This window comes from Osmerus mordax, chromosome 1, assembly GCF_038355195.1.
Source record: "Osmerus mordax isolate fOsmMor3 chromosome 1, fOsmMor3.pri, whole genome shotgun sequence".
NCBI lineage: Eukaryota > Metazoa > Chordata > Actinopteri > Osmeriformes > Osmeridae > Osmerus > Osmerus mordax.
In genome coordinates this window covers 2,254,390-2,281,093 of record NC_090050.1, presented here as the reverse complement: position 1 = coordinate 2,281,093, position 26,704 = coordinate 2,254,390, and the positions used below count along the sequence as shown (strand labels likewise).

Genomic DNA, 26,704 nt, shown 5'->3' with positions numbered 1-26,704 from the left:
TAAACTCATTTCGGTGCTAGCTAGCTAGCTTTACTTCGATTGTGTTGTTAGCTAGATTCAGTGTTAGTCTTTATAAATGGGGATATGTTAGTACGTTGTGAAAAGTATATGTAATATTATTTATGTTATTTAGATGTAGACAGTGTTGTGAGTCTCAAGGTACGTACCGGTACTCCAGTTTTGTGAACTTTAATTTGACCGCCCTGGTGAGCAGCGTAAAGATAGTGTGCTGTGTTCTTTATTGCTGCAGTGAAGACAATATAAATGTTGTGCTCATAAACATTCCGTGATTTATTTTTTATGTTGTAACTATGAGACACATGCAATAGAGTATATTAATATTATTGGATTCAAAACTTAGCAATTCCAATCCAAAGTCCTTTTATTGTTAATGTACTTGTAATGATTACTGTGTAGTAATTAAAGGCAGGGTAGGCTATGTTGTTCAGAAGCACTTTTTGTCATATTTGCCGAAAGTAACTTCATGTCTTAATAGCAACCAATATATCTAAAGGTTTGACGGTAATATGAAGTAATTCCGACATCTGTGGGTGTCGCAATACTGTAATAAACCCGACCGATCTTAAAGGGGTACACTGACTAGTGATTGGACGGGCTACCTGTATGTCTACCTACCTGCGCGTGTAACAGACGTGGTCTTGCTCCATCAGAGGTATACGAAACGATGTTCGCCCCTCACTGGGGTCAAACATGCCACCTCTGACTTCCCAAGCGTGACCACTACCAGCTACGCCAACGAAAAGCTATTCGTTGACGCGGGTGGCCTGTTACATACTTGAGTGAGTTTAACTGATACATCGGCTACACGCGCATTCTGCCCCTCCACTCAATTGCTCGTTACTGTAGTTTTGTGGGAGTGGCTTTGAAGGGAGGAAGTGGGATATTTTGGTTTGAATCCTGTCAAACAGAATTTATAATAGCCATCTTCACAAAACTTGTCTACCCTTCCTTTAATCACATAGTTTTTTCTTCAAAATAATAATAGCCTAATTACTATGAGGAGTTGAGCAGAATATAGATAGTGTGCTGTATTCTGTATTGCTGCAGTGGAGCCAATATGAGTTGAGTGCTTATAAACATTCCTTAATTTATTTTCTATGTTGTAACTATCCTTTTTTAATAGAACATGAGACACAGAGTATGAGACCCAATAGAGTATATTAATATGATTTGATTTCAAACTTTGAAATTCATATGCAAAGTGGACATTATGATAGAGTTTATATGATAAGATTTTATATGTGAAAGCTGAGGTCTCATTAACTTGGAACCGTTTCTTCCAGATCCCCTACTGGCCAATCATACTTGATCATGGGCAGAGACTAGACAGAGGAGACACCTTAAGGCTCCAGAGAGACTACAGAGACTCAACCAGAGAGACTGCAGAGAGAGACTCAACCATAGAGAGACTCAACCATAAACAGCAGTAACCAGACAGAAGATCAACCAGAGAGAAACAAGCTTCCAGAGATTAGATACATGATCCAGAGAGACCAGACAGAGAACCAAGAGAGCTGAGTTATGGAGACTAATCACTGTGATACATGTGGGAAGAGCCATCCTCATCCAGTAGCCTCAAGAAGCACATGAAAATCCACACTGGAGAGAAGCCCTACAGCTGTGACCTATGTGGTCCAACCTTTAGCAGGTATAGCAGTGTCACAGTTCACTGCAGAATCCACACTGGAGAGAAGCCATACAGTTGTGACCTCTGTGGTAAAACCTTTAGCCAGGCTTCCACTTGGAGAAATCACAGCATAATCCACACAGGAGAGAAGCCCTACAGCTGTGGGGTGTCAGGTGGCTGAGCGGTTAGGGAATCGGGCTAGTCATCTGAAGGTTGCCAGTTCGATTCCCGGCCGTGCCAAATGACGTTGTGTCCTTGGGAAAGGCACTTCACCCTACTTGCCTCGGGGAGAATGTCCCTGTACTTACTGTAAGTCGCTCTGGATAAGAGTGTCTGCTAAATGACTAAATGTAAATGTAAATGTAAGCTGTGGCCTCTGTGGTAAAACCTTTAAACAGACTGGGGAATTGACAGTTCACCGCAGAATCCACACTGGAGAGAAGCCCTACAGCTGTGACATGTGGTCAAACCTTTAGCAGGTATAGCAGTGTCACAGTTCACTGCAGAATCCACACTGGAGAGAAGCCATACAGTTGTGACCTCTGTGGTAAAACCTTTAGCCAGGCTTCCACTTTGAGAAATCACAGCATAATCCACACAGGAGAGAAGCCCTACAGCTGTGACCTATGTGGTCAAAACTTTAGCAGGTATAGCAGTTTCACAGTTCACTGCAGAATCCACACTGGAGAGAAGCCCTACAGCTGTGACCTCTGTGATAAAACCTTTTGCCACTCTGGCAATCTCAGACATCAACGCATGTCCCACACTGGAGAGAAGCCCTACAGCTGTGACCTCTGTGATAAAACCTTTTGCCACTCTGGCAATCTCAGACATCACCGCATGTCCCACACTGGAGAGAAGCCCTACGCAGCCCACGAATGAAGAGTTGCATTATCTATGATAGAAAAACCAAGGGGGTGAAGTTGTCCTGAGGGAACTTCTGTATGACCCACAGCTGGAAGAACTACTGGCCTGCACCTCCTGGGACAGCACATGCAGTAACACCAGATCTACAGTCCAACATGACAGGACGCAGGGAAGATACTTTACCCCTGTAACAATGGAGGGGAAGCTGTAATTTCATAAGAAACCCATCAAGGTGCTCAATATTAATTTCAGTTTGACCTCTTCATTTCTGCAGCCCTTTAGAGTGTCTGTGTGTTTCACCCATTTGTTGAGTAAGATTGGTTGGTTTGTTATTGTTTTAACTACAAGAGCTGTTGAGGGTCATGCAGGTTGTTCTTGAAACTGTATCTGTACTTAAGGAATACAATACTTAGTTGTTCTGATGAACACCTATAATTGTGTCAATACTGAAGGATTGTTAAGGATTTTACCATTAACACCCCTATGCTTTGGAAAGACCTGTATGAGGACATTACATTATATTTAATTCACTGTACGTCACATTAAATACACTAGATAGTGCACATAGAAAGTACAGCAGAAGATCAAGAACCAGAACAAGCAAGACAGGCATTATTTTTTCGATTCACGATTTTAGAATTTTTTAATAAAATTTCGATTCAATATATGCTTACATTTGATTCCAGTTTGCTCTTCAGTGTTACTTGTTTCTATTTGACTGTGATAGGCAGTTAAGTGTTGACGAAAAAATCCCACTGCATCAAAACCTTGAAAATATTTGTTTATATATATATACTGTAACACAAACTGCCAATCAGTGCAGATATTGTGAAGGAATGCTAACTATACTGCTAATCAATGCTGCTATCACTACCTCAAGTATATAAAATGTGTAATGCTTAATACTAAAACATATATCCAATTGTGATCAATTGATTTAATAAAGAACAGATGGGATTATGCAACAGGAGGTTTCTGGGTCTGTGTGGTAGCTTGGGTCGTGCTGAAATGTAGCTTTGGTGTGTGTGTGTGTAAGAATGCCGAGGTCAGGCAAACTGACTTGGGAGGCAAGTTTGTGACGCTCAGGGACTGGTGGAGCACAAAGGACCTCTGAGTAAAAGTGTCGGCCTGAGAGATAAGGTGAGTGGAGAATGTATCTTTTTTGCTCATGCAGAACGAGTCAGACCATCTGGTCTGATACACCTTTGGATTTACGACACTCTCAAATCCCCTTTGGAGACCCTGCCCCCCCCCCCTTCCTCGTCGGATGCCCCTTCCCCCCTTGGAGGCCCTGACACCTCCCTCTCTTGGGGGTACAAGACCTGTCTCCCGAGGACAGGGAGACAGAATTTGGACAAGGCAGAACTCTCTCTGATTTCTGTCAAGACTACTTTCTCATGAAGGCCTTCGTTATCATCTACTCTGTAACTCTTTGCTCTGTGAAGCTGCATGACATCATCGACTGGTTTTACTGCTCTAGACTAAGAACATCCTGGTGTGATGTATTCTTTGTGTATTCTTGTGATTGCATCATTATAATAAACTACAAATAACTTGGTCCGGTATTTAACCTTGTATCATTCTCCACTACCCAGATTTGACACACTTTACAATATTGATTAACTAAAACCCTAAGGACCTTTTAAATTGCCCCCATCTATACTCCCAAATAGGTCAATGACACACTCTGCTGATGATTTTGTAAATTGTTACACGACTACCTGCAGTAAATCCAGACATGTTTGATGAACAGTAACACAGCTGAAAGACAACCTGTCAGACACATTTATTAGCACACTATCACCACACTGTAACAAAGGCAAGTGTAAAGCCTGATCCCCAAAATGTAAAAGCATTGGCTTACATTGTTTTCAGCATATGAAATGAATTTTGTGAAATGTGAAATGTCAGAATTAATGATTAACTGCACTACGTGCTGTCTTACCTTCCAGTACATACTGTTTCATCTCAATCTCGTAAAACTTGTTGGTGCCAATGATAATGCTGTAACCTGTGAAGTGGATACAGCTGCAAGGCTCTGACGTCTCAATCTCCTACAACAACAAATAACAGATTAAATGAAGTGATTAAATGAAGTGATTCATAAAATGGGTTGGAGTCTAAGTGAATATGACTCCAATGTACTAAGAGCATACTGTGAAGCTTTTACAACACTTGTCATTTGAGCTAAATTGGAATGACAGGCAAAAATAATTAACTTTATTTTCACAGGTTTATCTCTTTAAATAAAAATTTGCTGAGATTATGTTCCAGAACCATTTTTGCATCTCAAATCTTGCTACAGTTAAAGCATTTTATGACAAAGTGAGTGCAAATACTGTATCAATCATACAGATAATCTCAGCTCCAATCATCCTGAGCTGTAAGTATAACTTATTATTAGGTTTATGGGAAAAATGATCAAAAGTATTCAAGCAGAATTGTGCATATCAATGCCTAGACACTGCTTAAGGACTTCTTTTTGTGCAGTCAAAACTAACCTTTCTGATGCAAAATTTATTGAGGCTGTCATTATAGCGTAGGATGGTGATCTTGTTGGGCATCGCAGCACAGATACACGTCCCATTGTCAATCTGGAACAGAGAGAAAACAGCATCAGGACACATCACATTCACCACGTCATTCAAATCATGACATCCCATCATGAATGTGATCAATTATAAGTCATCAATGAACTGGGTAACACAGTGTGTCATTGATCTATATATATTATATTTTGCTAATCGTAGAAACAAAATTAACAATACAACCATCATTAAATACAAACTCAATTTGTACTTTAATTAAATATTAAACTCCATTATTCAATTGCGAATTGCAGGTGCATGGCTAAATTCCAGTAGGACTGAGGCCAGCTTTGTACAATCAAGTCTTAAACTAAAAAAAAATAACTACAGTGGCAATTCCTTGTGGCAGCTGTGCAGCATGTTGAGATGAAACGGTGAGTACAGCATCCCTCACCTTCCCAGAGGAGAACAGGTGGCATCCCTTGACCGTCTCAAAGATGTAGGGGCTGAGTTCAGGCTGGGCGGGGAGATGCGACTGGGACAGTGACTGCTTCACCTTCTTGATCTCCACCAGACACAGCGCCCGCTCCTCTCCTGAAGGGGAACACAGAACGACGTCAGGTCCGGGAGCTCCACGCATGGTCGACCCCAGAGGGCCTGAAATCTACTCACTCCCTAGACAAAGAACCTCAGACTGACCTATCAATCCGTTTGAGAAAGACCAAAAAAAATAAAAAATAGCCAGGAGGAAATGAAACGGATGACAGTCTCATACAGACAGCACAAACCCATGGCACACTTGGTTTTGAGGAGCACCTAAGACCAGGGCGTTTCTGGTGATGACATGTACCAAGGCAGCCCTCTACTGACCAGTGATCATCAGCAGCTTTTCGTGCTCATTCAGGATCTGGATCTGGAAGACGGACGCCAGCCCCGGGATGTGAGTCAGAGAGTTCTTAATGACGTTCAGCGCGTACAGGCCCTCCTCTGAGCCCACCAGCACTATCTAGGAGGGGCAGAGAGAAGGTCTTAGATCTACAGTACCATCACACAAGCACAGACGTTGGTCTTCATGTTAAAAAGTGGTCCTAAATAACCATCCGTGTTAATACTTGAATCGACGGTATGTGGCTTTCCCAGGTATATGTTTGTACCGTTGTGTATGATCTAAAGTTTCCCTTGAAAACGGCAAAGCTTGGTTTTTGACTCCACTCGTGGCAGAACAGGGAACAGCTTACTGTGACTGCCTACCTGGTCGGTGAGGGGGAGAGTACAGTTGATGTCCAGACGATCGTCTCCCTCCAGCTTCAACAGAGAGTTGCCCAGCAGTTTCTGACAAAGGAAGGGACAGTGAATCATAAAGAGGCTAGGAGGTGTAAACATTTCACTTAGACTGAGGTACATAGTTAAGAAATATCAGTGCAGGTAACAGTGCATCCCTGCAAGAAACTCGTCTCATTGGATGACAGCAACCAAACCCCCCCCCCCCACACACCTTGAAAACACTGGTGTGCTGAAACTAACCCCTGAACTCCAGCATCTCCATTTAAATAGATCAGCTAAATATGGCCCTGGAGTTAATCCTTTGTCATTCTGTCCCGTAGCAAAGCACCACCACATACTCCTGACTCCTTTTTATGGACTCCATAATATAAATAATATATATTTCACACACTAAAATGCTATTGATGGTGGCAACTGGAATCCTTAAGGCCTCCAGTGTTCATCCACCTTTACTCAAGAAGTAACTTCAAATCCAGCCTTTCCTCCTTTGCCAGTACATAGTTTATGCACCGCCAATACCTTGTTTGAAAAAATATGATTTGCAACTATACAACCTCCACCCACTCCACCCCAAAATACTAGAACAAGAATTTGGTCGATTAATGAAATTACCAGTCATCGTGCAGTCATTCAGGTTTACTATACAACTCTAGAAACACCGAATGCTGACTGCACCAGGTCAACTAGGAGGGCTCTTGCTAAATGGCTAAGAAGTCCTACAACTTCTAAGCCAAAAATTGACAAATACAAGACAGTGTTCATTCACTATTCACTAGTGAATGTACTATTCCCAGTTCACTATTTAGAAATGAACTGGGCATAACAGGACTTGTTAATGTGGGAGTCAGGTGGCTGAGCGGTTAGGGAAGCGGGCTAGTAATCAGAAGGTTGCCATTTCGATTACCATGTAAGTCACTGTGGATAAGAGTGTCTGCTAAATGACTAAATGTTAAACCAGTAGGCCTATGACTTATGGTCTTAACCTGCATTAGAAGAAACCTGTATCATAACCAAGTCGATAAACCACCCAGGTATTACTTTCTACTTCATGATGTTTCCACAGCACACTCAACAAACTTGCTGGGCGGAACTTCTTCGGACACAAGCAAGTATTCAAAAACACACAACTGCATTCATGACTATTCAAGTTATGAGATGTTAAAGAGGTTGCAATCACATAGCCAGCTGACAAGTCCTTCAATAGGACAATATGATCAAACAGAGTTGGAACCGAATACAGCTTAAATGCAAACAAGTGTGCAGGGTAACAACAGTGTCTTTCCTCTTCTCTGCAGCATTACTACCATCACCCCATGATGCAGTCCTAGCCCCTGAAGACCGCTGCTGGAAAAACACTTCATGGTACTATATCCACGATGAAAACAAGCTTAACAAATCCAACCCCACCTTGAGGAAGTACATGGGTAGGTTTTGGTTTTGCCATCCGTCAATGTATTTAGCAGTTAAAACTGTGGCTTGTAGTAGTCAAGTAGTTCACACAGAGTGTTGGAACAAACATGACAAATCCAACAGCGTATGGATGGATGGATGTGCCGCTAGTGGCAAATATGCATTTCAGATGGATAACATGGGCTGGTGTGGATGGGGTGAGGGGTCACAGTCACAGCAGCTCCATTACTACATCTGGCTTGGGCTGCACAGCTGTGTACCGTAACACTGGTGTGTGTGTGTGTGTCTGTGTACCGTAACACTGGTGTGTGTGTGTGTGTGTCTGTGTACCGTAACACTGGTGTGTGTGTGTGTGTCTGTGTACCGTAACACTGGTGTGTGTGTGTGTGTGTGTCTGTGTACCGTAACACTGGCGTGTGTGTGTGTGTCTGTGTACCGTAACACTGGTGTGTGTGTGTGTCTGCATTAGTGATAAGCAGCACAGGTCAGGTCAGGAAAGCTACAGTTCTGTATTGTACTGTTAAGCAAGTATGTATGTACAGTACACAGTAGGGGTTACAGCCCAGAAGGTTGGTTAACAAAGTGACAATAAAATTTTATTACAATTATTCTTGATTAAAGTATATTCTTGCTCATCGCTACACCAGTGTTTTCTGACCCTAAGACATCTTCGTAAACTGTATGTGTGATGTAGCAAGAAAAAAAAACTTGTATTCAATTTGTATTCCAAATATTGTAATATATTGCATCTGTATTAGTTTGGGGGGGGGGGGGGGGGGGGGGGGGGTGCGTGTAAAACAGCATGCTTAGTCCAAAGTGCCCAAGCATTAGGCTTGTGCAGCTATTTACCTGGACCAGAGGAGAAAGATTCTTCTGTCTTTTAGGAACACCTCCCTACAATATGATTCATACAATACAAGAATATGGGTTGACACACACACACCATTCAAACATAGACAAGTAGACACACACACACACAAAATCATACAAAGAAACCGAAAACAACAACATAGAATAAAGATGGGCAGAACATAGAAAAAAGTAGGGATAGAGAAAAGAGAGAGAGACTATTATGTTGTGAGGGCAGAATGACACTGTCTTTATCTGGGGTTCCTGATGTCTGCAGACTGGGGTGCCGGGACTCTGGACTCTTGGCTGCTCCTCTCTCCAAACATGACTAGCAGCACAGTAGTGTCACTATCGCGGACCCTCAATGACTAGTAGTCTGAGGTGATGTTATATTCACCATACCTATGTATTTGTGGATTTCATTTTCAATAAATAAACGAAGCATTCTATCACATTGTTCCTTGTTTGGTATGGTGAAGAGGGCGAAAACAATGATGCTGAAAGCACTTTGAATTCAGGACATGAAGCAGCTTTTTCTTTTGTGTCTTTCTTAATGGTGTAGGTGACAGGCACTGTATATAGTGTCCATACTGCAGTATAAACTCACCACATCAGTATAGAGTGTCCATGCTGCAGAATCTACTCACCGCATCAGCATCAACCTTCTCCTTGGAGCCACGGCTGCCAGCCACCACTGACTCCAGGACGGCCACCCAGCGCTGCTTGTCTGGGAAACTGGGGGCCATGAAGAAGAGAGACTGGCCCGGCCAGCAGGTGGTGTATGGGTGAGACTCCAGCTTCAGGATGTATGGGATATCTGCACAAGCACACAGCATCACAACACAGCATCACAACACGGTACATATGCTCTTTAACGAGGGTCAAGGTCCCATAGGAAGACCCCATGCTGTGGCTTCACACCCCAGCTGATCAGAGAACATGATCTGTAGTACTAGAAGAAGACCCTCCTAATATCATGCAGGGTTTTTCCTGCATAGAGAAAATGTTAGCGTGCGCCAAAGCCGTTTGCCCGAGCGCCAATGACAAATCCTGAGCGCCAAAGGCAAAAAAAGGTCTGCGATGAAGAATAGAAAAAAAAAACGCGTGCATGCATGTCAGCGAATATGTTCTCAATAGTATGTTTCAAGTAGGCTACAGCCGAACCCTCGTTCTGTTTTGATCAATAGTAAGTAATCGTGTTGATAAGTGTGTCTTCTTGTCTGATCAATACGTAATTATGAGGTGCGCGAATGGACAGAGTGGCCACTAAACTGTCGTTCCGCTCCGAGGGCCAGCCCGACGTGCACGAATACACCTGTACAAATGCAAATGAAATTTCCACTCAAAATGCTGACAAAAGTTTGATTTATGATTTCCAACGCAGCCTCCATTGGTATTCTTAACCTGGAATGATAATATATCAGTCAGGTGGCTGAGCGGTTAAAGAATCGGGCTAGTAATCAGAAGGTCGCTGGTTCGATTCCCGGCCGTGCGAAATGACGTTGTGTCCTTGGGCAAGGCACTTCACCCTACTTGCCTCGGGGGAATGTCCCTGTAATTACTGTAAGTCCCTCTGGATAAGAGCGTCTAAAATGTAAAAAAAAAAAAAAATATATATATATATAGTGCAGTCTATAGTAAATAAGTAAAGAAGTCTATAGTTCTTGCAAATTGAAATCAAGTTATATGGTGATTTTCGTTGTTTGTATTCTTCCCCTGCTAAATTGTCTGTTGATTCGATAGCGATTGCTGCCCTTGCTCAGGTTTGTATTTTAGGTGCATTATTATGCTGACGTAGTTTTAATTAATAAAAAGTGGGTTTATTGTTATTATTTTCTACAGAATGCTTAGCCTATAAAGATCAAATGATGCAGGCAGTGTACATGCTTCAGAGTAGGCTAGGCTATCGATAGGCTAGGCTGACCATTTACAATAAGTTGTTACGTCAATTATTAATTGGCAGCATTTATGCCATTTAGAACATTCTTTATGAGTGTAAAGTGTCTTTAAGTAGCCTAACTTTATTGCTTTAGGGGAATATGTGCAATATTACATTAGCTATTAGACTATTACAATAACCTGTTCCGAAATATAGGTTTAGTTTCGAATGCAAAAATGTATTAGAAAAAAAATAAAAATAAAAAATATATATATGTATATATATATATTTTTTTTTGGAGCACCGAAGACCCATTTTGACGCAGGAAAAACCCTTTCATGATTCCTTGATGTTATAGGCAAACTGAGTGCAAGGGCACTGCAGTTGGAGTGCGAAAAGTACTTCTGAAAACGGAGTGGGGACTGCTGCAAATATTGGAATGGCACCTCCCCTAACAGATGTAATCTCACTCTTTTTTATAAAACTTGAGAGCCATGTAATGTTATTGTGTAGATGGTGTCATGATTTGTGTTTATTAACTGCAGCATGGAAGTCAAGACAAATTTCCCTTTAGGGAAAATAAAGTTAATCTTTATCTTATAAAGTTTGGCAAACTAGCTGGCGATTAGCCACTGGACATAAAAACAGCTTGACAGATCAACAATTCAACCCTCTGCTTTTGTATCGAGGTCAACTAGCCAAACAGTCAAAGAAGATAGCAATAAGTGCCATTAGGCAGGCCTCACCTGACTTGGCTGTGTTGATCAGTTCAGACGCTCCTACGGCACCATGGACAGTCACGTCACCATCCGGAAGACACAACTCAAACTCATCGTCTGGCTTCATAGAGTCTTCAAACCAAACCAGGAAAAAACATGCAGTTTAGAACCAAAACCCCCCACAGACATTCGGCAGGGGAGTGAGCTAGGATGGTGCGGGGCCCGACTGACCTTCTCTAGGCTCCGTCTCGTAGATGGACACCTTGGTCCCATCTAACACCACATACTTCTGCTCCCAGCCCTGCTGGCCGCGCTTCGCATTCCTGCAGACATGCAGCACGCACATCCACAGACACGCACATCCACAGACACGCACAAGAAAAGGCAAAGAGACTCAAGATTTTGGCTAAAATATTCACAAATTCAACACCCTTTTACAGGACGTTCATTTCAGTCTTTGATAACATGCTAAAGAGGCTAAATGCCGTTAGTTTCAGACGTGCTACCTGGGCTGCTTCATCCAGCCCTCCAAGCGTACGTGTCCGCTGGCCTCTCGGGGCTGCAGGGCGGGGGAGCTGGCCTTGTCCCGGCACAGGGCCTCGGAGAAGTGGGCGGCATACTCGGCAGGCAGGCCGCAGGTGGCCGGGAGGCAGGGAGAACACTTGGGGTGGCACAGGGTGTGGCACTCTGCAGCCACACCCAGAGAAATAAAAAACAACTGTCAAAGGAATATCAGGTGTACCTGTGATGAAACACAACAAACTTTGAAAACTGTTAGGTATTCTTTCAATCTTTCCGTTTTTGCCCCCTAAAGATGATTTGTTGATGATGCTAATATCTTTGTGGATATGGCTAAGATGTGCTAACTTTGCGCCGTGTCTGGTAAATACAGACCGATCCTTGACTCTGACCACTGACATTGTGTTCGAGCTATGCCCTTCTAATCCTTAATCTTCAGCTGTATTTTCGACAGGCAGTATCTGGATGTGGCCGAGATGGGGTGCTAAATGACAGTGCAGGTGTAGCGTGGGGCTGGTGTCCCTGCAGACCTAGGCAGGTGGCCGCCTGCCGTCCGAAGTGCACCGTGTCCAGGCAGACGGAGCACTTGGCCGCCCTCATGTTGAGCCCCACAGTGAAGCGGTGAGGAATGTTGTGGTGCATCCTCTCCTTCACACGACGACCAAACTCTACACACAACAGACAGGGGGCAAAGGAGGAATCAACAAAGGAGATTCAAAAAAAGAATACATAGTACCTTGTGTGGGGTCAGTAAGCTGTCACCAGTTACATACATTACATGTACATTACATAAAATTAAATGTTATTTTTCCCGATAAAAATGAATTCTAATAATGAGACACTGCAAACCTACAACTGTCAACTGTACTTCCAACAACATGTCTTCACTACAAGTCATTCGGCTAAGGGTTGTCCAACAGCCACATTCATACTGTTGGATTTTAGAGGGTGCTCATTTCCCAAAATACTAAATATGTATAAAATGGCTGTTGTTGCTTCCTCCATTCTGAAAATAGACATTTCTGATGTTTACATTGGCGTTCTCAGACTGACATCAATTTGGGCAAGATTCAAATCCTTTTTTGGCCCAGCACAGTATGGAGAGACAGCTGGATCAACACTAATAGTAGTAGGAATCGCTAAGGCCCAGAGCCAGTAACTAGACTAGTATCATAGACAGGGTCAGTAACTAGACTAGTAACGAAACCAGTATCATAGACAGGGTGAGCAACTAGACCAGAAACATAGACAGGGTCAGTAACTAGACTAGTAACGAAACCAGTATCATAGACAGGGTGAGCAACTAGACCAGCAACATAGACAGGGTCAGTAACTAGACTAGTAACGAAACCAGTATCATAGACAGGGTGAGCAACTAGACCAGAAACATAGACAGGGTCAGTAACTAGACTAGTAACGAAACCAGTATCATAGACAGGGTGAGCAACTAGACCAGAAACATGGACAGGGTCAGTAACTAGACTAGTAACGTAGACAGCGCTCCCTCTGCTGGTGAAGGCTGGTGTTGCAGTACCACTCGTAGGACAGGTCGACTCTTTATCTGTCCGTGTACACAGGGTACAAGCAGAATTTCCAAACAGAAGACTATACTTCACTATACTTCCTAAGTTACCTTACTGCATTGCATGTCTTTGGAGACAGTGAGCATGATTAAGTCGTATAAGAAATGTTACTGACACTGTACACATGTATTTCTTCTTCACTGCTGGGTAGAATAATTCAAAGCTCCAAGAAGAATCATGCCAATGACAGTATGTTTTGTGCATACATTGTACAGTTTATGACTCACCAGGAGATGGATGAAAGTGAAAAACGTAATATTCAAACTTTCTGGACATACTGATAAGGAACAACATGTTTAATATCTCCCCATAATGGTAGTTAGTTAGCATGCTGTCTGCTCCAGGAGCATGAATGCTTCATTATCAGGACATGCTACCTGATTCAGACATGCAACAAGTTAGCAGATAAGTGATGGAGTTGCTAAATCGATCTACCTATTCCCTGTGCCAAGCATCAAACTAACCCGGGTAAATACAAAGCTCAACGTGTGAACTTTGGCTTCTGAGCCTTGTTGCAAACGTCCCATGAGGCAGTCGAGATAAGGGCCGCTCAGACAGATGGAATGGAAGAGGTGGATGTCAAAGTTTCCGAACTTACTTTCAAAAGTGACCCTCCTTTTCTCTGTGAGGAGCAGGAGAAAGAGAGGAGAGAGAGAGAGGGATCTAAGGTAGCTACGGTGAAAGGACAACCAAGCACAGAAGGAGCACAGGACCGCCAAGCCGAGGGCTCGAGAGAGAAGTGCTGACCTGAGAGACCACAGCAGGTCACGGCGGTGAACTTGAGGAGAACCGCTGTGTCAGGAGAGAGAGTCTCACCTTCTGGTGTGGAGGTGTCTTTGCAGCGGGCGGAACCGGAGGGGGCCAGGAGGCTGCTGGGGTTGGGCTGGTGCTCGGGGGACTTGACGATGGCAGACATGAGGATCTGCTGGCGGGCAGCGGCGGGGGTGGAGGGGAGCGCGTGCTCCTGCGCCTTGAAGTGGGCCGCTGAACGGACAAGAGAAGTGTGGGTGACCAACAGTATTTGAATATCTAAATGAAACCTTTGGACTAAGTACAGCATGCCCTCAAATAAAGTATGCTCATGGTGTACAATTGCTATGCTGCATGGCTCCCCTTGTCACAGCTGTTTAAGTCGGATGCTTGTCACAGCCATGCTGGGGCGCGCTCAGAGTTAAACCCAGCACACCCAATAGCGGAGGAGTGACATCAGACCCCACCCAAATAATATTCAGTGTGTAAGTTGACGTTGAGAAAAAAAGTGTCCTGCTGTTTGAGTTTTTTTTTTGTTGCAGTATCAGCCAAAAGGACACAACCATAGCTGTCCAGCCGGTTCTAACAGAAGAGCAGGCTGGTTGGGGTGACACCTACTCTCGTCCCTGAGGGAGCGCAGCTCCATCCTCATCTTCTGCAGGGCGTCTTCCAGCTCAGCACAGCGCGAGCGCTCCTTCTCCAGGGCCAGCTTCATGTCGCTGTACTGCAGCGGCGCCGCCAGCGGCCCCGAGGGGCCTCCCACCGCGCTCACATTGGTGCCCACATCCTCGCGCCGCCGGCCGAATATACCCTGCAAACACGATGGAAAAACCATACTAGCAGCCGGGAAAGGAGCCTGGACTGGTGTGAAAGTGGTCTAGTGGTAATGTTTCAAATTCCAGGTTGTTGGTTCAAGACCTGCGGCAGGATTTGACATCTTCGAGCGGCTAACGTGCATCGAGTCTCACGCTACCTTCTTTTTCTTGGCTGGCTGGTCCATTTTGGCCTGGAGGAAGTCGATGAGTTTGGTCTGCTGGGAGATGGTGCCCTCCATCTTAACCTTCTCGTGAGAATACACAGCCTGGGGTGAGAGCAAAAGAAACATTATTTACATCAGTAAACAAAAACAGTGTTGTTTATTCACACAACAATTTGAAAACACCCCCTGCACCGACTAGAGCTTCCATACTTTCAGCAAAATGTGATATTGAAATAAAGTGTTCAAAGGGAAAACCAGCAAAACCAACAGGAAGTATCCAGAGAAACAGTGGCGGCTTTGGACAACTGCGCGGCATGATGTACCAGAGAAATGTAAACAAGTCTAAATATCAAAACCAGCAGAATGCCCCAGCGAGGCGCAGCACGCGTACTTGGATGTTCTCCAGCTGGTACTCCAGATCGGTCCTCTCGGTCTTGAGCAGGTCGGTCTGGTCCAGGGCGTCCTGCAGCCCCTGGGTCAGCCTGAAGATGTGTGTTTTCTGCAGGTCCATCTGCTGCTGTAGCTTGCCTTGCTGCAGGAGCAACACATGGACTCCATCAAGGTCCTCGCAGTTCAAATATACAGTATATATGGTGATATAAATAGTGTAATATAATATATATCATGATTTTCAACACCCTGTCTGTTTTTCTGCATGAAATGAATGAATGTCAGGCATCTGATACATGCAGTCTCACTCTTTAAACTCTGGCCAGATATTCCAAGCCTATCGTCAGTGATTAGGCGGGAGATAGAAGGCACATGCCCTGGATGCCGCTTAGAAACCGCAGGTTATACCGTGGCACAATATCTCGCAATATTTTTTTTTTTACAATATGTATCGTAGAGATGGCAATATTTTACAATATGAAGTCCATTTGATCCTATTGGTTGAGCTACAAGCCCGTGGCCTACTCTGCACCTGTGTCACACAAGCATTCACAGAAATCACTTGAACTGAATTAACAAAGTTGTATGTACAACAAAGAAAGTTATTGAAAATTGTTTGTTTATCTGTTAATTGAATTTCAGTTTCATTTAACATTGTTCAAAATATCGTGATACGTATTGTATCGTTACAGTGTACTGTTTCATAAATATAAATGTGCGGAAGATGCATACTATTGATTGCAGGTGACTTGATTTTCCAGTGAGAAATGTATATAATTTCATTGCAAAACTCACTATTTTAATTCTGAGGTTAGGTAAATGGAAGTAACTCTGGGTTCGACAAACACAATGTAATATCATTGTATAATATTGCAAAGCACTATCTTGTTAATTATGTATGTAACGTTATTCTAGTAATGTAGTAAGTTTGTGGGTTTTAGTTAACTTTTTTACTTAACATGTTTTCTAAGTATTATTTTCGGTATTTGATAAGCAAAGTATCGTGACAACTTACCCCAACCCGACAGTGCGCATGCCCTCGACACAAACCTTGAAACAGCTGTTCAAGCTTAATATGAATCATACTTGAACCTGTATCAGACTGGTCAATTGTTGTGGTTTCTTGTTGACCACACATTTATAACAAAAATAATTCTGTGTGTGTGTGAGTGACTGAGTGTGTTCGCACGTGCGTGAGTGTATGTGTGTGTGTATGTGAGTCTGTGAATGAATGTTTGTCTGTGTGTCTTAGGTGTGTGTGTGTCTCTACCTCGTCCATCAGCCTCTGTTTCAGCTCTCTCTCCATCTCCAGCTTCTGTTGCAGGCTGCGAGCGTTCATCTCCAGCATGGCGTGCTTCTTCTCCAGGTCATTCAGCTGCAAACACAACGCTCACCATCACCACTTCACCACCACATCACTGCTCTCAAGAGCAGTTATCTCACGCATCAAGACAAGTTCAAAAAAATCATTAGGGATTGAGGGCGGTTTCCAAAAACAGATGAAGCGTGAAGACAACAATGTAGTGCAGGGGTCTTCAATCGTGGTCCTCAGGGTCCACTGCCCTGCATGTTTTAGATGCTGCTCCCTGCTCCAGCACACCTGATTCAAATGAATGGTCGTTACTTGGCTTCCACAGAGCTTGATAACAACCCCTTCATTTGAATTAGGCGTGTTGGAGCAGGGGACCCTGAGGACCACGATTGAACACCCCTGCTGTAGTAGAAGGACCGTGGAGATGGATGAGGTATGGATGAGGCATGGATGAGGCATGAATGAGGAATGGTTGAGAGTAGGAAAGAGCAGACTCACTGTGTCAGAGAGACTCTCAGCCTTGAGCCTCTGTTCCTTCAGGGCCTGCTGTAGGGCCACAATCTCAGCCTTGTGCTCCCTGACCGCTAGCTCCACCGCTTGGCGGGATTCGGAACTGCGCTGATCCGCACGCAGCCTTTGTGAGGAAACATTTGGGAATTGGATGAGTAACATGACTAGTTTCAACTATTGAAGTGTTCTTTAGATGTGACCAGCAGCTCTATATCTCGCTCTGTGGGTCCACAAATATATTGCGTACGTGGTTGCAGCTATAAAGAATTAGCGCTTGTTTGTTACTTGTTTTAAAGTCCGTATCCCTCGCCCTCCCCTCCAATGTGTGTGTGTGTGTTAGCAGGGTCTCTCTACAGCCCGTACCTGTTCTGCTTCTCGTTGTCCAGCAGCCTCTGCACGTCCCTGGTCCTCCTCTCGGCCTGGCTCTTCTCGTCCTCCAGCGCTCCCCTCCAGGCCTCCCACTGGCGCTCCTTCTCCAGCAGCTCGTCGTTCAGGGACTCCAGCTCCACCACCTGCTCCTCCAGCATGGAGCACGTGGTCTTCAGGGTCTCCATGTTCTACAGCAACATACCAGCAGGGCCTTCAGCAAGCCCCAACCTCCACCTCAGGATGTGTGGTTTACATAGTCATGGCTACCTTCAACTCCTGCTTGTTGTTTTTTTGACTTTGCAAATGCAAACAGTATGGTCATTTTAGGGACAGAAGACTGAATGGACAGAGTAGTGCAGTGATAATGTGTTTCAACAGAATACAGAAAATGACAAACTACTTAAAAACTACCTGAATGTAAACACTTCCACCAACGATATTCCTGAGCATGTCAGTTTGTTTTGTTCATATTTGTCGTACCTGCTTGTGGTTGTTGAGGTGTCAGTCGTACCTGTTTCTGGTTGTTGAGGTGCATCTCGCGGTCGGCCACCTCTCTCCGCAGGCGGTCCAGGTCCTGGCTGAGCTGCAGGCGGTCATCGCTCTCGTCTGAGGCCTCGTCCAGCTGCTTGGACAGGTAGAAGTTCTGCCGGTTCAGCTCAGCGTTCTCCTGGCTCAGCTGGGTCAGCTGCTCCTCCAGGTCTGTGATCACCTGGAGAGACACACGTCACAGACATGTCAGACACGTCAGTCACACACACACACGTCAGTCACACACACACACACGTCATAGACACACACGTCACAGACATGTCACAGACACACACACAACATTAAACTTTGTACAATACACGTTGATTGAATGAACTCTGATGTGTGACTGTGTGATCAAACCGTACACCCTTGTTAACACAGCCTTGGCAGCGAATGTAAAATCGAGAGTTTATAAAAAAAAATATATATATTTATTTGAATTTTTATTGGAATTAGTATTTGAAAAAGAGGCGCTAGATTTGACAACAACAAAAAAGATAAAAGGTTTGTGTTTTGCTCTGCAACCAAATGGCTCCAGACGGAAAAGGAGGAATGACGTCACTGATGACACTGGGTGATGTCACTGATGACACTGGGTGATATCACTGATGACACTGGGTGACGTCATTCATGACACTGGGTGATGTCACTGAGCGACGTTTGAGGGATTCAAGTACCGAGCAGCTGTCTCTCAACGCGTCGAACTTGTGCTGAATTTCATCTCTGTGAGTCTGAAAGGAAACAAAAGTGAAGGAGGATCATCACCACAGAAAAAACATCACTGGGTGAGCACAATCACTTACACTTCTAACACGGGTGACTAAAATCGAGTATCAGTTTGCCACTTGACGCTTGAGAAGGGTGTTGTAGAGGCAGTGTAGATATTAGCTACATGACTGGATGCAAACAACACTGTGTGTGAAGTTTACAGGTACAGCTGGAGAATATCCTGTTGTGGAATACACCTCTGTTGTGAAGCCAGTCCTACACACTCAAGAGACTAATTTAACTGTGCCAAGCTGATGATGGCTGGATGATGAGTTTGTATGAGTGTGTGTGTGTGTCTGTGTGTGTGTCTGTGAGCGTGTGTGTGTGAGCGTGTGTGTGAGTGTGTGTGTGAGCGTGTGTGAGCATGTGTGTGTCTGTGAGCGTGTGTGTGAGCGTGTGTGTCTGTGTGAGCATGTGTGTGTCTGTGAGCGTGTGTGTGTGTGTGTGTGTGAGTGAGCGTGTCTCACCCTGAGGGCGGTGATCTCCTCCTCAGCCTCGGCCGTGGTGTCCTCCAGCTCCGTCTTGGCCTGCTGCAGCTGGCTCTCCAGGGCGTGGCGCGCCGCCTGCAGCCCGCTGATCTGGGACTCGCGCTCCTGCAGCGACAGGGTCAGCTCCGACACCTGCCGCTTGATCTCCAGCTTCTGCTCTTCGTGCTCCAGGCCCATCTGGTGGACATCACAACACGCTCACGCCCCAGCAGGACACACGCATTTCAGCATCACATGAGAGGGATGCTCCGCTCAATAACAGCCAAAAGCCGGGAGGTGAAAATATTCCCTGCTGTGCGGATATTCAGTATAACAGCACAACCCTTGAGTGTGAAATTTATATTATACCACAGTCCTACAACTTCCATTTATTAGTTAACATTAATAAGCGACGACAGATTGTTTGTTGTTCATTATTTACTGGCTCCGCCAACACAAATAGTTCCACAACTGAACTGGGACTGGACTGTTGCCAAGAAACACTGAAAGATTTTCCTGCACACTAATGACCTGTTATACTAAATAACAGCCCTCATGGAATGCCTCTTGTCCAATCAAATGACTTGTTTGGAACTAGCTGTTGTATACATTACAGCATGTATTACACTGAATTAGAGCAAAAACTGAACCCAGGCATGCATCCAGGGGTGGGTTTGGGAGGAAGGAGCCATTTAATATAATTCAGCCTGAGAAGGTTTGAAGGTGATCTGTGAGCAGTGGAGGTGCCAGCCTTGTGGTAAAGTGTCCCATGACTGTTGAGGGAAGTACACGGGTCCGACAAGCACTGCTTATGCTAGGGTAGAATCAACTACCCAAAGTGAACATTTACTAAGGTACAAGCACTGGGGATATCGTCCCTTTGCTGTCACAGCAAAAACACCATTTGTTTTGAAATCCCGTCTTTAGATACATCCTCATTCCCTGGCTTTTAGCTCAATTGCTTTTGTCTTTTTGTCTGTTAAACCTACTTTGTGGCTGTCTGGCTTGTAGATTGTTCAGCCCTTCGGTCGACTGTTGTCTTTGTTAGCAGTCTCTAGCTCCACCCCCTCACCTCTCTCAGCCTGGTCTCTAGCTCCGCCCCCTCACCTCTCTCAGCCTGGTATCTAGCTCCGCCCCCTCATCTCTCTCAGCCTGGTGTCTAACTCCGCCCCCTCACCTATCTCAGCCTGGTCTATGGCTCCGCCCCCTCATCTCTCTCAGCCTGGTTTCTAGCTCCGCCCCCTCATCTCTCTCAGCCTGGTGTCTAACTCCGCCCCCTCACCTCTCAGCCTGGTCTCTGGCTCCGCCCCCTCACCTCTCTCTGCCTGGTTTCTAGCTCCGCCCCCTCACCTCTCAGCGTGGTATCTAGCTCCGCCCCCTCGTCTCTCTCAGCCTGGTGTCTAACTCCGCCCCCTCGTCTCTCTCAGCCTGGTGTCTAACTCCGCCCCCTCATCTCTCTCAGCCTGGTTTCTAGCTCCGCCCCCTCACCTCTCTGAGCGTGGTATCTAGCTCCGCCCCCTCGTCTCTCTCAGCCTGGTGTCTAACTCCGCCCCCTCACCTCTCTCAGCCTGGTCTCTGGCTCTGCCCCCTCACCTCTCTCAGCCTGGTTTCTAGCTCCGCCCCCTCATCTCTCTCTGTCTGGTGTCTAACTCCGCCCCCTCACCTCTCAGCCTGGTGTCTAGCTCCGCCCCCTCACCTCTCTAAGCCTGGTCTCCAGCTCCTGCAGGCGGCTCCTCTTGCTCTGCTCCTGCACGCTCATCTTCTCAAGGTGCTCCTCCAGCTTGGCGTTCTGGGCCTCCAGCTTCCCCGCCTGCGACTCCAGGTAGAACTTCTGCTGCCTCAGCTCCGAGATCATCTCCTCCTGGGCCTTCCTGCCAGGGTCACACACACACACACGGCTCGGTAACAACACAGGGGGGAGCAGGAAGACTAGGGGGGGAGGGGGGGGAGGGAGGCGACAATTTACACTCATGGAACGTTCGAAAAACATGGAAGTTCAAAGTATCATCTTACTTTTGACCCGGTAGATCTCTGTTGTATTTTGTTTGGTTTTAAATGCTTCTTGTTGATCTCAAATATATAAATAGGCCAGCAATTCACTAATATTGGATGGATGAATTTACGATGAATCATGTATTACTATACATCCATTCTACTGTACAAACAACACGGAGTCCATGAACTCAAACGGCAATAGGATATCAGGTGTCTGCTTTTTTCTTCATTTCCTTGATGTAAGTTGCCTGTTTATGCACTCTACAGGAATCCGGTATCTCAGAAAGTTCACAATAATAGGTTGGTCTTTCTCTCTCCAGGTATAGGTAGCTCTATAAAAATGTAATGTTTTTTTTAATTATTTTTTTACATAACACTTCCTTTTAACAACATGCAGCAGAGCTTTCACCATGCGTAATCTCAGCCATAATTTCAGTCAACGGGCGCACCAAGCACATGAAATGCCTTTTGGGTTGTCAGCGATCCTGTCAAACTCAAGGATTTAACCAGCTTGTGAAAATGACCAGTATTCATGGTAGTTATGGCAACAGGATGGGTAGAGCGACAGTCTGATCAGATAAAGTGAATTCAGCATAAGAAAACGTTTAGTTAAAAAAAATAATCCAGGGAGTAAATGAAACCATGTCTTTGTCTGACTAGATCTAGCACAAAAGGACATGGTGTAATGGAGGATGACACAGCAGGAAGGGGATGAGCTCCATACTCTCTTTGTGGACTGTTGTTCAGGCACCACCCAGTAGACACATGTATATAGCTTTGGGATGTGGTGGTTATGGTCTCGTAGGTATTCGTGATCATCATCTGATTGGTCCTTGCCTGTCATTCAACTCATTGGCCGTTCAACCCTCCCCTCTCTGGTTCAATCAGATGCCTCCTCAGTCTCGACCAATCAGATGCCTCCTCGGTCTCGACCAATCAGATGCCTCCTTGGTCCCAACCAATCGGATTCATCCATCTCCCCATTTAAACCCCACTTGCCCTCTGTTCAAGAGGTCTTTGTTGTTTGTGCTGTGTAATTACTGAGGCATTATCTAGTTAGGTAGTTTATACAGTCGTTTTCCTGTGTTCTTTTCTTTGGCACGCTTCTACGTTCTCTTCCTCCCCTGAAGAGCTTGTATAATCTTAACAAATACTCATTGATTTGTCTTTTCACAAAGTGTCCCGTCATTTCTTCCATAGTATTAGACTGTGTGCCCCCAAGCATGACAACCATACTCACATGTTCTGCTGGGTGTAGATGCTGCTGTTGGCAGCGAGCTTGTTCGCTTCCGAAAGCTCTGAGATGCGCTGCTCCAGGTTCTTCATCTTGGAGTCCATGGCGTTGATGGTCTAGAGACAAGGACAAGGATCACGCCCATATCTTCACCCCTTTTACATTTACAGTTAATGAAAACCTGTGTCCCACCTGTGACAATACCTGACTGTTAATAAATGTATTTTAAATCATTCATGCTAAATAAATACAGACCATTTAGTAAATGTATTTAAAAAAAGCCTCTACTGTGTCATTGGATACATTTAGTTCTGTGTTCCCCTTTGAAGCCAGGGTTAGTTTGAAAATATATCTAACTTAACCCCCCCCCCCCTGTTGAAAAACACCAGCACATCCTGTTCTGGAAACTCAAGCCAGCGTGACTAGTTTATATTCAATTTGTTGAAAGAAATCAAGTTCCAGTCATTGGAAATGGAGGATTCCAAACCATTGGATTATTCTTTAACATGTCACTGGACATGAAAACATGTCTCACTAAGTAAAGACACTTCTCTTAGAGAGTCTCAGTGTACCAAGGGGATCCGGCTTTTCCTAGCAATTTACATTTAATTATAATATATAATTTTGTTGTTTTCGGAACCAAATAATTGGATTACACCACCTAGAAAAATAGATAACACACATGAAACTAAACAGTTGAAAAAAAATTCTAAGGGGGAAATAAATGATGCAGTTGGTCTACAACTCTTCCATCACTGTTCAGTGACATGCCCTAAAGCCTATTAGTTAACTGAAGCCTATCGCATTAAACAGACTACTAAACCTGGATTAATAGTGCAGCCTATGTTGAAGAATACTCTGAATTAATCAGAGGCATTTATTCTTACAGGATTAAGAATTTAGTAACAAATAGCCACGCGAGTAAACAAACAGAATGAAACAAATGTATCCACAATCTTTTTTTCTACAACCATACTGTAAGAACTGAATTCCCCCTAGAAATGGTAGAAAAATTAATGTTTGTCCGCTAGATGTTTGCACGAGTAACAATAGGAAAGCAGATAGTCATGATGGATTGTAGCCTCACTGCTTTCTGTTCACTGATGAGTTTGCATTTCTCCCGAGCCTCCTCCTGGTGCTGGGCCCGTTTGGACTCCAGGCTCTCCTTGTCGGCCATGTCCTCCTTCATCTGGGCTTCAAGCACCTGGTGCACAACACCACGTCCGTGTAGGCAATAATCGTACACACGTTTTGATTTTCTGCTGTACTTTTACATACCCGCTATTTTGATGTTGCTTTGAGTAAAAGTGTCAGGAAAAAATTCACTAACATAACACTGTAATTGAAATAGACATTTTAGACAATACTTAAACACCCACCACTCCCTCAACTATATTATTTGTAATGGCTAACTCATTACCTTAATCTTGTCCTCGTAAAGTCTTTCTTTCTGTACCAGGTGGGTCTCCATCCTCTGTGCTGTGGCTTGGGTCTCCCTCAAGTTCTCCTCAAGCTCCTGCACAACAAAACAACACACACATCCTTACACACACACACGTCCTTACACACACACACGTCTTTACACACACACACGTCTTTACACACACAGGGCTTTCACCCAGCCCACTGGGTACCACGTAACAGGAAAACTACTACAACAAGACAGGCAAAACACAGAATAAACTGTCAGTCCGTGACAGCAGGTGTAAACTTGCTCTAAAGATCTCCGGGTCCAGAAGTCTCCGGTAGCGCTGCCCGTTCATGCTGTCAGACAGGCAAGGGAGCATGTGAAGGCCAGAGGACGTGCTATGTTCTCCAGAATCCCTGACTGTAGCGCAGGAGGGGAACCCCGAATGAGGCGCGCGTGTGTGTCAGCAGTAGAGGAAGGGAGAGAGGAGGGCAGGGAGGTGTCTTAGCGGGCTTTGTGTCTCACCAGGATCTTGTCAGCCATCTGCTGAATCTGCTGGGATTTGGTCTGTATGTCGTCTTTAAGCTTGTTCTCCCGTCGTTCCACCATCTCCAGTCTCTTCACCTGGTTCTCCAGGGTCTTCCTGCCCTCCTGTCCACACACACATGCACGTGTGAGCGCGCACACACACACAGGTAAAAACAGGTAATCTTCTCCTGTCCTTTTCTTGATGGCCTAAGGATGGAGGGGGGGGGGGCTACGGCTAGGGTTGGGTATTGTTTGGATTTTTACAATTCTGATGCCGAACCGGTAATTTTAAAACAATTCCGATTCCTAAACGATTCCAATTCTTGAAAAACAACATCAAAGAAAGACTCTTTTATAGAGTTTTTTTTTATTGAAAATTATTTAAATTGAACAATATATTAACATTTTAAAGTAGCCTACTTCAATATATAATAAGTAAACCTAAGTCACCTAACACACAACTACAATAATTGAACAATAACTAACAGTTACACTATTAACAAGTAACAACTTAATAAATGTTGAGTTGGTATGCTAACTAAACCAGCTTCAAACTTTAGCAGTTCTTTTACAAAAAAATGACCATATCTGGCAAGATACGACACCTCTCCTGACTTATGGCATGTCCTGCACAGGAGAAAACTCTCTCAGATGGTGTCGAAGAGGCCTGTACACACAGGTATGAGTTTGAAAGGGCAGACAAATTGGGGAGGCTGTCCCGGGACCAGGGACTGATGTCCGCAAGCTGTCGAACATGGCGCATCCCTCTGCTTTAAGAAGTATCCCGTGTGTCGCTGCATGTTTCAATAAATGCAACGTGCTTCCCCCCCACGTAATCATTATGAAACATTTGTTGCATTTTGCAATGTCGGAATCCTTGGCTGTGAAATACACTTTGACCGCTTCGCTTTAGGCATTTTAAATGCACTAAAAGCTAGCTAACGATAGACTAGCAGAGCAAATGTAGTATGTTTACTAGCGATCACGTGCAGTGAATGGTTATTATACTTTTACATCTGTTTTGGTGAGCCCAGAGGGAAAATATGGCAGGGCTGCTAACTTTTCAAAAAACCTTGGAGTGAGATTTGGTGGAGCCAACCAAAATTTTGCTGCGTACAAAGCACTCCTCCCGAGATGACATTTCACGTGTGCTTGCCCCCCCTGAGACGAGCTTTCACGCGTCTATGTTGCTTCACTCCGTGTGCATGCGCCTTGACCATTAGTGTTTACAACGTTAGCAGGACTACTTGGTTGGCGTTGCCTTCTCAGCGTGAGAAATACAAGGTGTGGCGTGAGAGCATGTGAACTGGTTAAAATGCGTGTGTCTCACGGCCAATGCGTAAGAGTTGGCAGCCCTGATGTGGCATTTTAAAAGTAGCCTACATTTACAGTAGCTAGCTAACGGTAGACTACAGAGAAAGAGTGATATTTTTACGTCCGTTTTAGAGCGACAGAGGGAAAATATTTCAATCAACACATTAAGTGGAACCGAATTGTGTGTTCCGGTCAGATTCCTACCGGTTGTGTAGGAACCATAGTGGAACCTGGTTTCGGTACCCAACCCTAACTATGACAGTGTAAATATGTACAGTACTGGGAGGGAGTATGGCAGTGTGAATATGTATAGTAATGGGGGGGGGGGGGACTATGGCCGTGTGAAAGTGCCTGTACCTCCGTCTCCCTCAGGTGTCTCCGGAGTGTGTCACTGGGGTCGGTCTTGCAGCGTAGTCGCTCCAGCTCTCGCTCCAGACGCTCTTTAGCCTGACGGATATTCTGCAGCAGCTCAGTGGCTTCTGTGCTGGCTTTCACTGCCTGAAGGACACAAGACAAGGCTTTTGTACGATTTACAGATTCTAAGAATTACACCTGACTGGATAACAGAGTTTAAGGTTGACATTTGTCCACTTGTCTGGGACAATGACAATATTGTCAACAAGGACAACAGCTTGTGGAACCATCTAAACGTGGAAAAAAGCAGGATGTTCCAAGTAGGGCTGGGCAATATATTAAAAAAAATTATAACTCGATATTGTCAAACTTTTTATGATATTCGATATATATATATCAATATGTTTGCATTTGCTTTTAAATAGTAAAAAAACATGATTTTCTTTTGCCCCCATTAGAAAACGACTAAAACAATTTAGATAGAACACTGGGGTGTTTTCACCAAACCT

At 44.6% G+C, this 26,704-nt stretch overlaps 1 protein-coding gene across 1 annotated transcript in view; it reads right to left on the bottom strand.

Moving 5' to 3' along the window:
- The window catches only part of cita (citron rho-interacting serine/threonine kinase a), a 59,380-nt gene that overhangs the window by 10,067 nt on the left and 22,609 nt on the right, over positions 1-26,704 (bottom strand). The window contains exons 17-42 of the mRNA XM_067236163.1: positions 26,199-26,339; positions 24,525-24,650; positions 24,012-24,107; positions 23,679-23,795; positions 22,598-22,707; positions 21,059-21,233; positions 19,363-19,560; positions 18,805-18,858; positions 18,108-18,305; positions 17,591-17,784; positions 17,216-17,351; positions 16,676-16,780; positions 15,407-15,547; positions 15,010-15,117; positions 14,655-14,847; positions 14,103-14,270; positions 12,234-12,371; positions 11,691-11,871; positions 11,416-11,507; positions 11,212-11,316; positions 9,234-9,403; positions 6,295-6,375; positions 5,914-6,049; positions 5,498-5,637; positions 5,017-5,109; positions 4,461-4,569 (exon numbers count right to left, since the gene is read on the bottom strand). Coding sequence (XP_067092264.1) covers positions 4,461-4,569; positions 5,017-5,109; positions 5,498-5,637; positions 5,914-6,049; positions 6,295-6,375; positions 9,234-9,403; positions 11,212-11,316; positions 11,416-11,507; positions 11,691-11,871; positions 12,234-12,371; positions 14,103-14,270; positions 14,655-14,847; positions 15,010-15,117; positions 15,407-15,547; positions 16,676-16,780; positions 17,216-17,351; positions 17,591-17,784; positions 18,108-18,305; positions 18,805-18,858; positions 19,363-19,560; positions 21,059-21,233; positions 22,598-22,707; positions 23,679-23,795; positions 24,012-24,107; positions 24,525-24,650; positions 26,199-26,339 — 3,505 coding nt within the window. The remainder of the gene's footprint in view (positions 1-4,460; positions 4,570-5,016; positions 5,110-5,497; positions 5,638-5,913; positions 6,050-6,294; positions 6,376-9,233; positions 9,404-11,211; positions 11,317-11,415; positions 11,508-11,690; positions 11,872-12,233; positions 12,372-14,102; positions 14,271-14,654; positions 14,848-15,009; positions 15,118-15,406; positions 15,548-16,675; positions 16,781-17,215; positions 17,352-17,590; positions 17,785-18,107; positions 18,306-18,804; positions 18,859-19,362; positions 19,561-21,058; positions 21,234-22,597; positions 22,708-23,678; positions 23,796-24,011; positions 24,108-24,524; positions 24,651-26,198; positions 26,340-26,704) is intronic.